This window comes from Salmo trutta, chromosome 32, assembly GCF_901001165.1.
Source record: "Salmo trutta chromosome 32, fSalTru1.1, whole genome shotgun sequence".
Classification (NCBI taxonomy): Eukaryota; Metazoa; Chordata; class Actinopteri; order Salmoniformes; family Salmonidae; genus Salmo; species Salmo trutta.
In genome coordinates, this window is record NC_042988.1 from 36,309,397 (window position 1) to 36,319,776 (window position 10,380).

Below are 10,380 nucleotides of genomic sequence, written 5' to 3' on the forward strand. Positions count from 1 at the left end.
AGGGACTCTGTTACAAGCCACAGTATTGTAATGATCAGGGACTCTGTTACAGCCCACAGTATTGCAATGATCAGGGACTCTGTTACAGGCCACAGTATTGTAATGATCAGGGACTCTGTTACAGCCCAAAGTATCTTATTGAACAGGGACACTGTTACAGCCCACAGTATTGTAATGATCAGAGACTCTGTTACAGCCCACAGTATCTTATTGAACAGGGACACTGTTACAGCCCACAGTATTGTGATGACCAGGGACTCTGTTACAGCCCACAGTATTGTAATGATCAGGGACTCTGTTACAGCCCACAGTATTGTGATGACCAGGGACTCTATTACAGCCCACAGTATTGTAATGATCAGGGACTCTGATACAGCCCACAGTATTGTAATGATCAGGGACTCTGTTACAGCCCACAGTATTGTAATGATCAGGGACTCTGTTACAGCCCACAGTATTGTAATGACCAGGGACTCTGTTACAGCCCACAGTATTGTAATGATCAGGGACTCTGTTACAGCCCACAGTATTGTAATGATCAGGGACACTGTTACAGCCCACAGTATTGTAATGACCAGGGACTCTGTTACAGCCCACAGTATTGTAATGTTCAGGGACTCTGATACAGCCCACAGTATTGTAATTTTCAGGGACTTTGATACAGTCCACAGTAGTGTGATGACCAGGGACTCTGTTACAGCCCACAGTATTGTGATGACCAGGGACTCTGTTACAGCCCACAGTATTGTAATGACCAGGGACTCTGTTACAGCCCACAGTATTGTAATGATCAGGGACTCTGTTACAGCCCACAGTATTGTAATGATCAGGAACTCTGTTACAGCCCACAGTATTGTAATGACCAGGGACTCTGTTACAGCCCACAGTATTGTGACGACCAGGGACTCTGTTACAGCCCACAGTATTGTAATGATCAGGGACTCTGTTACAGCCCACAGTATTGTAATGACCAGGGACTCTGTTACAGCCCACAGTATTGTAATGTTCAGGGACTCTGATACAGCCCACAGTATTGTAATGTTCAGGGACTTTGATACAGTCCACAGTATTGTGATGACCAGGGACACTGTTACAGCCCACAGTATTGTGATGACCAGGGACTCTGTTACATCCCACAGTATTGTGATGACCAGGGACTCTGTTACAGCCCACAGTATTGTGATGACCAGGGACTCTGTTACAGCCCACAGTATTGTGATGACCAGGGACTCTGTTACAGCCCACAGTATTGTAATGATCAGGGACTCTGTTACAGCCCACAGTATTGTAATGATCAGGGACTCTGTTACAGCCCACAGTATTGTAATGTTCAGGGACTTTGATACAGTCCACAGTATTGTAATGATCAGGGACTCTGATTCAGCCCACAGTATTGTAATGTTCTGGGACTCTGATACAGCCCACAGTATTGTAATGATCAGGGACTCTGTTACAGCCCACAGTATTGTAATGATCAGGGACTCTGTTACAGCCTACAGTATTGTGATGATGTTTCTGATATTTCTGTGCATATTTCTGCATGACTGTGTGCGATCCTGTTTCACACACACACACACACACACACACACATGCAAGCCGCACGCACACACACACACATTGTAGGAGTGTGTGTTGATGATTTTCTCAGATGTCTTGGACATTAGTCCTCTCTCACTTATTCTTGCCTTCTCTCTGTGCTGTTTTTGAGAAAAGGCGTCAACCTGAGGTCCAGAGCAAGGCTGCTGTTGGGAAATGACAGGACTGGAAGAAGAGGAAAAGCTAACACTGTATGATACCATATAAGTCAAAGAATCACTGTTCCATCTGTGTTCAATAACAATAGTACAGATTACATTAAATTCACTAATTACTGTTTTTCTGTATAATCTCTCCACCTCTGTTTCTCTTCTATCTCTGTCTTTCCCCATCTACCCTCTATCTGTCTCCCCCACTCTCTTCCTTCTCACCCCCTTCTTTCTCTCTCTCTCTCTCTCTCTCTCCACTCTTCCCTTCTCTCCTTGGTTTTCCTCCTTTCCAGTGGACCATCCTTGGCTGCTCTCTCCTAACCCCTGCCCCCCTCAGCCCCCTGCCTCCCTCAGCCCCACGCCCACCTCAGCCCCCTGCCCACCTCAGCCCCCTGCCCCCCTCAGCCCCATGCCCCCTCAGCCCCACACCCCCCTCAGCACCATGCCCCCTCAGCCCCACACCCCCCTCAGCCCCACGCCCCCCTCAGCCCCACACCCCCCTCAGCCCCACGCCCCCCTCAGCCCCCTGCCCCCCTCAGCCCCACACCCCCCTCAGCCCCACATCCCCCTCAGCCCCATGCTCCCCTCAGCTCCACACCCCCCTCAGCCCCATGCCCCCCTCAGCCCCACACCCCCCTCAGCCCCCTGCCCCCCTCAGCTCCACACCCCCCTCAGCCCCACACCCCCCTCAGCCCCACGCCCCCCTCAGCCCCGCACCCCCCTCAGCCCCATGCCCCCCTCAGCCCCACACCCCCCTCAGCCCCATGCCCCCTTACCCCGTTGCCCTGCTCCTGGTCTGGGCCACTGCAGAGAGGCAGTGATGGATGTGTCTCAGGGGATCTCTGGGGGTCTTGGCACGAGGGGGTCCGGGTCTTACACAGTCTGCTGCCTCCTGCTGTGGGGAAGAGGGAAAGAGGGGAAGCTGTCAACCTCCCCGTTAACCAAAAACAGTTCTACATAACCAGGCTGGTGGTCAGGCAGACCACCATCCCCAGCTCAGACACTACTGGTTACTACATTACCACACTGCAGACACCAGACATGGGCTGGGATTCTGACACACCTTTAAAGGTCAAGTTCAGTGTGGTCTGTATAGCACTTTGTAACATCGGCTGATGAAAAAAAGGGCTTTATAAATACATTTGATTGATTGGTTTGTTTGAGCCGGCCCTGGTGAGTTGGGTATCTTGAACGGAACTGTTTAATTTCCCTGTTTTTGTCTGATGTCATTGGTGTATTATATTTTACATTTGGGCACTTCTCTATTCTAACCTATGATGCACAGTGGAAGTTCCCTATACAGGGTCAGTATAGTATTCATTCATTCCACACTAACGTGGTGCATATTACTGGTTCCATGCCAACTTGCAAGGCATGATAATGATAAAAGAGTTGGCCACAACACACTACGAGACCAGGCTTTGGGCAATCAGCCAGTGAGTCCACAGATCTCAGTATACATTATAGTGTATTATGAAATAAGGGGTGAGTGCTATCAGTCCAGTCTGTACAGCCAGTCAGTGAGGTAGTGAGGTAGTGGTGGGTTGGTGGTAGAGAGATGGATCCAGTCCACTTGACGTGAGGACAGAGATGTCATCCGAGACCCTACCTCTAACTTTCAACATGAAAGCAACATTCTCTCAACATGAAGTTCCCCAACCTAGCCACTGATTGTGTTTACATTGTCATTGATTTATAGAGGGTGGCGCAATCCCATTATGGTATAGCTGGTAATGAATAAACACAATTTTATGTGCAGTTTGTTTCTCTAAGCAGTGGGGTATACATGTTTGGGGAAGGGGTGTGGACATACATCATCCCAATAGGCCGTAGTACTGATGGCCCTGTGACCTCATGGTATGGGAAGCCTGCAGGACAGGATGAAAGGAAGCTAGTAGCCCCCTGGCTCACCAACCAAGGAGTACGAACATAAAGAGTGGAGCAAACTGACAATGTAAACATATTCAGGAACTCTAGGGAGGACAACAGAAGTTTCCTTTGAAAATAATTTGCAGTAACACTTTATTTGGATGGTCCATCTGTAGCTGCTCATACTATCAACAAACTATCTGTTGATAAGCAACTGCCTGCTAAGGTTACGGTTAGGGAAATATTTAAAATTAAGGTTAGGGTTATGGTTAGGTTTATGGTTAAGGTAAGGGTTAAAGTTAATAGTTTGTTAAAACCTTTTGGACATTCCTTCATCAGGGTATTTTACATGACAAATGTTAGGCTTGAGAAGTTACACACACAGGCCTATTCTGGTTCTACAGTGGTATTATCTATGTAGTTCACAGGTTATAGCATGGCAACTGGCTAGTCTATTTACATGGAGTCAATGTTGTACAATGTTACTATTGTGTTGTTTTGTTTCTACTTTAGATTGCTTTTCTTTATTTTATAAGTTAAGTGTTTTCTCCTGTTTGATAAACTACCGTGGTTCTGCATTGGTTCTGACCTTTTTAATGTGATTCTAAGTCATTAGATGACTTCTCCATCTTACTGTTTTCTCTCAGCGTGGGTCCACTTCCCTTACAAAGCATTGCATTATGGGTATAAAGGAACCCCACTGCTCCTAAGTTGACATGATAGAGACTTCCAGAAATGTAGCCAATAAAACTGTTCGCCCCCCTGCTAGCGAGCGTGTACATACTGAATCTAGAATAACATTCTCTGAATATATGAAACAGAACCATGGAGTTTATTTTCAACATGTTTTCTTTTATTGCAAACAATATAATACAAAAGATAAGCTTCTTTTAAGACAATGGCATGTTTTACCTAGGAAAACAAGAATTCAGTTGAATTACAAAGATGCCAACATGAGAACTAAGATATGGAATAGAGAATAAAGAACACAACTTTTTTCAAAAACAAAAAAGTATGCTGGTGATTCTATAGAAAGACATCTTCACACTGCAGCCACAGCTCCAATAACCATGATATCCATATTTGTTAGAATGAATAAAATAACTTCCAGTTTTTTCTTTTTTAGATATTTCAGATCAAGTTTGATCACAATCAGAAGTAATCTGTACACAACTAGATCATCAAAATAACTATTTCAACTGAAAACATTTACAAATGATAAATAAACAAAGATGCTTAGAACAATTTGTACCACATCGAAACAGCTAACCCATCTGCGGAAAAGTTAATATTTTCTCATCTCAATTAGTCGCTGCTGAATTAAAAAATAATAAAATGCAAAATAGTTATTACTTTTCAAATAAAATTAATTGCTAATGAATAAATTAGATGTTAAGACTGGAAGGAATAAGAGGCCAGAGGAACGACACAACTGGAAGGGAGACTGCTGGGGGTCAAAGGCCACTTCCTGCATCTCTCCACGGACAGGAAGTGAGAACTCAGCTGTGGTTTCTAGGCTACACTGCGGCGCTAGCATCGCTAATGTAAAGAGTCTCTCTACTGAGCTTCAGCAGGCACCAACGGCATGAAGGCAATACAAAGCATTTCTCAGTCACATCTACCAACACAGTCACTAAGGCCCCTGGTGTAACTATATGGCACTTTCTAACACTATTAGCATTCCCAACACAATAACTTGCGCTGATGTGCTAATTGCTAACGCAGCGACAAGAAAATAGTGATCATTTGTCTAATTCACTGATGACATGGTCACATAATAAGTCACGGCCATAAACTATTTAAACACCAACTTTGCTTAGTTCTTATAAGATCTCGTAAACAATTACAATAAGATATGTACATGAGAATCAAAGCAGAATGTATTAAAAGAGGACAGGCAGTGAGTAGGGGGACTATTTTCTTTTGACTTCCTGTTCCTGTACAAAAATACATGAGCAAGAAGTGAGGCCGCGGAGGACGTTGTTCACCTAAAGCATCTCTTCCTCATTAAACGTATAAATCCCCCGAAAGATATAGTACCAAAAGACAGTTCAGAACACATACACAGTACATACTAAAATATTTATAACAAATATATCCTCACGGAGGATTCCTCTTTTCAAAACTGAGTTTCTTTTAACATTATACCTATAAAAATATAATCACAACTCCGAGCATTAAAAAAGGCACTGTCGTGAGCCGTTTTTCCGAAGATAATAAATGTTCATTACTTTGAAAAAGTTCTTGAATGTTTTTCTATTGGCGGTGGAAGGTGTGTTGGCATAGAGGCCTGTGGGCCCCCGAGGATTCTGGGAGATAAGTCTCTGGTAGGAGATGGGTTCTTATGGGACAGTCTGTGCTAAGGACTAAGGGGCTGACCTCTAACCTCTGGTCTCTCAGGGCCTGGAGAGCTGGGTGTAGACAGGCTGCTGCTCCCAGTGCTGTGGACTGTGGGTCTGGGTGGGCACCGAGGGCACTCCGGTGGGGTCGGCGATGGGGGTATACATGGGCCTCTGGCTGGGGCTCATATAGCTGCTGAAGGAATAGAGCCCTGAGCCTTGGGCACCTGCATGGCTATAATAAGAGTTGGCGCCGCCCTGGTGATCAGAATAGTCATACTGGGCGCGGGTAATGGAGGGGTAGGATGAGGCGCTGTAGTGCTGCAGGTTGAATGAACCATAGGTGACATGCTGGGGAGGGGAGCCCTGCTGCTCACTGTAGTGGCTGGGGCTCAGCTGCTCCGTCTTTATCTGAGTGGTTCTCCCCTGGCTCTGGCCTTGCTCTCCCCCAATACCTCCACCTCCACTCAGGGTGGAGATGGAGTGCTGCTGCTGCTGCTTGGACATCCAGCCATGTCCTCCAGCACCCACCTGGCCAATGGAACTGGCGCTGATGCCGCGGTAGCTGCTCGTGTAGCCCGTCTGGGCGCCGTTGACGCCAGGCATGCCGGGGTGCCCGTGGGGTGGCAGGTACTGGTCGAACTCATTGACATCGAAGGCCTCGATGTTGGAGATGACGTCGCTGCTCAGCTCGCCGATATCCACGTCCCGGAAGTCGATGTTGAGCTGGCGGCCCGTGCCCTCTTGCAGGGGGCGGCCCTCACGCTTCAGGTCGGCCTTGACTGCAGCCAGGTCTGTTTTGGGGGTGGTCGGTGGTGTAGGTGGGCCCTGGGACTGGCCTGCTGGTCGAAAAAGAAAGAGTTAATCTCACTGCACACCATCATGATATTATTGACACAAGTGACGCAACCAGGGAGCTAATAAAGATATGCTTGGAAATTAAGAAAGTGCAGATAAGATTTCGGAGTTTCCCGCCATGAAGGGAATGGTGTCATTATCTAATGTGCTTTAAAGAAGAAGAGATAAGTGGGCAGAGTAAAGACAGGTGGTAGATTTGCATGATGGCTTGTAAAAACCACAAATCATTGACAGGTGTGTCAGTTCACGAGGGCCCTAAAGGAACTGATATTCACGTTTTGAATAGGATAGCAGAGGCATTTACAATATAAAGGATATATATATCACTTTTTTATTTCACCGGCATAATAGTGATTCCCATTCTACTTTATTAACATGATTATATTATAACATGATTATATCGACCAAAAGCAAGTTTGAGTAAACCTGGTATTATCTAGAAGGACAATATAATGAATTGTTCGAATGAATTGTTGTTACCTGAATGTTCACCGGGAGAATGCACTTCGCCCATGCTGGACGCGGGTGAGTCGGCTTGCTGGAGAGCTTTAAAGATGTCACCGGAAGAGATGTGGGTTTGCTCGCCGTCCTCTGGCTCGCTCTGCCCGTTCTTCACGGATTTTCTCCTTCTGGGCTGGTACTTGTAGTCGGGGTGATCTTTCTTGTGCTGCACCCTCAAGCGTTCAGCCTCCTCTACGAACGGACGCTTCTCGCCTTCGTTGAGTAATCTGGAAACAAGTATCCTATTACATTACACGTTTTCCAAGTGTTGAAACAAGTATTATAATTATTACTATTATTATTATTATTAAGGTGTTATTATTATAGCCCAATATTTGAAAACTACAAATTCGAATCGAAATTATCCACATAGTTTACACTATTGAATTGCAAATGTAGCTATACACCAGACATCTTTCCAAATAATTGATTCACACTGCTATTAATTCAAGCTTTATCTAAGAAGCTATTTGTGAATAGCACAATATTAGTTGATGAAATGAAAATCTCCTCAACGGCGGGGAAACGTGATGATAAGGAGTTGTAACCTACCTCCAGAGTTTCCCGAGGGTTTTGCTGAGTTCTGCATTGTGGAGATGTGGGTACTGGTCCGCCAGTTTCCTCCGGGCGGCTTGAGCCCACACCATGAAAGCGTTCATGGGTCTCTTGACATGGGGCTTGTTTTTGCTGGAGCCGTTCACTCGGACGGGCATAGGCACCAAGGTCCAGTCGTAACCCTTCAGCACCTGAGACACCGCATCTCTGATACATACTGGGAACTTGTCTTGGTCAGCCTTCTTGAACTCGCCGAGCACGCCGTCTGGACCCAGTAAGAGATGATTATCGGACGGCCTGGTATTCTCGGTGTCGGAACCGGAGCCGGACGGGCACGGCGAGCCGACCGAATCGTCAGACATGCTGGGGCTTGGAGCGTCAGAGAAACACTTCTCCTGTTCGTCTGTCATCTTCAGGAAGGGGTCGAGTAGATTCATGCGGGAAAAATGACCGCTAAGCTAATGCAATGAATTGCTCTTAGAGGGAAAATGTCCTTCCTTTCAAGACTTTAGAATCCAACTGCTTCTGTGCCCACGGGCTGCAATGAATGTCACTGAGTTCGGTGCGCAAATTGGTTGACAAAGCTGCACTCCTGCAAACTGTCAGAATGTTAATGTGAAGTCCTTCCAAAAGTCGTCTATTCAAAACACGTTTTCTTGCGACCCGATGGAATAGGCACGCTGCAAATGCACTCGAATGTATATTTCTCTTGGAAATAAAACACTTTCTGACATAAAGGCGCAATTTAATGTTCGCGTCAAACTTCCAAGATCATTGAGGGATTTATGAATACACTTTCAGTGTGAAGCCTGTATTTATAGCGATTGGGTGAACATTTTTAGGAGGCGGAGACGAAATTTGACTCTGCGCTCCCCCCAATCTTCAGTCAACAACTGAGAGAGAAACTTAAATAACATCAAATAAAATATGTTCATTTGTTAAATTCTTTCAACTTTGTCGAAAAATGTACATTGATTCAATAATTCATAATTTATTCCTTTATTATGAACATGTAATCATTGAGTCATATTGCCAAGAGACTTGGTTGTGTTCATTACTGGTATATTTTACTCAAAAAACGAAATATACACAAGTTCAAACATATATTGTCTGGTATAACCACCAGTTTGTCATGTGTCCATCTTTCCATTAAAGTATTAAACATAAAAACATTACCAACTCTCTTGGCTTATTCAAGTGCATTTTTTTACTTTATTGTTTGTTTTAATTTAATGAAGCACTTGTACTTTCATTCTGATAATACATCTACGAGGATGTAGAGTTTCATTTTGAAATGGATACTAGACTAGCTATTTTCATATGAAGAAGTACAGTTACTGAACATGATTTGGCATCTCAAATATTCAGCCAAAGAAACTGTTATACTGATGTAAATTGGCCAGGCCTATTAACTACATAAAAATAAAGTATCTGCTTCATCTAATTCAGTAAAGCCCATAGTTGCTGTCTTCTGTTTGTGGTATGTCCTGCTGAATGCTTTCTGTAATTTGATGTGGATTGTTACACAACACCGACTCTGCTCTCCGTGCCACTGCACAGCAGCACCGTCTATTTTGACCAATAGGGGGAGACAACAGTCCAGAAACTCCACTGAAGGGCTGTGACGTCCCCATAATGTCAGCGGTGAGTAAACCTATAGATGATTAGAAATGAATGATCATCTTCATAAAATAATGTTGAAAATACTTTAGAATCATAGTAAACATTATGATCGCCCTCACCATGGATGTAATTGTGGGTATATAGACCTATAGTTCCATAAGTAAGAGCTACATAGCAACCGCAATGAGAGATACTTCTAAATTCACTCTCTCCGTCTGCACATATTGTATAATGGGTAAATTATTTTTAACTAATTGTTAAAATGACACTGTATCTATATGGCCTAATATAGTGTTAATTGAAAAATACATGTTTTCTTATAGGCCCTACAGCTAATAGTGTTTATCAACGTGATATCCCCCTCTCTCTCTCTATCTCTCTTTCTTTCTTTCTTTCTCTCTATCTCTCTTTCTTTCTCTCTTTCTTTCTCTCTTTCTCTCTCTCTCTCTCTTTCTCTATCTTTCTCTCTCGCTCTCTCGCGCTTTCCCTCTCAATTTAAATGTGTCAATTTAAGGTGATTTATCTCTCTCTCTCTGCTCTCGCTCTCTTTCTCGCTGCTCCATTATTTGCTCATGTTAAATGTTGTTTTCAAGACTACTCGTCAATATATTCGATTTCACTGATGTTGATTTCTCAAATTATTAAATATATATTTAGGTCGTGATCATTATTATATGGTAATACTAATTACAACAACAACAGCATCAATAATAACACAAGTTAAATGATCAATAACACAAGTTAAATGATCAATAACACAAGTTAAATAATCAATAATACAAGTTAAATAATCAATAACACAAGTTAAATAATCAATAACACAAGTTAAATAATCAATAACACAAGTTAAATAATCAATAACACAAGTTAAATGATCAATAACACAAGTT

General features: G+C 43.8%; 1 protein-coding gene across 2 annotated transcripts; it reads right to left on the reverse strand.

Moving 5' to 3' along the window:
* Positions 1–4,445: 4,445 nt before the first annotated feature.
* On the reverse strand, positions 4,446–8,640 carry LOC115171804 (transcription factor Sox-9-A-like). 2 transcript variants are annotated; one of them, XM_029728949.1, is made up of 3 exons: positions 7,865–8,640; positions 7,292–7,539; positions 4,446–6,792 (listed from the first exon to the last, which is right to left on the reverse strand). In XM_029728949.1, the coding sequence occupies exons 1-3, from the start codon at positions 8,302–8,304 to the stop codon at positions 6,011–6,013; spliced, it is 1,470 nt and encodes a 489-aa protein (XP_029584809.1). In that variant the 5' UTR covers positions 8,305–8,640; the 3' UTR covers positions 4,446–6,010. The 2 variants fall into 2 exon arrangements, with proteins under 2 accessions (XP_029584809.1, XP_029584808.1); XM_029728948.1 differs by having other exon boundaries at positions 4,446–6,795.
* Between the last annotated feature and the right edge of the window lie 1,740 nt (positions 8,641–10,380).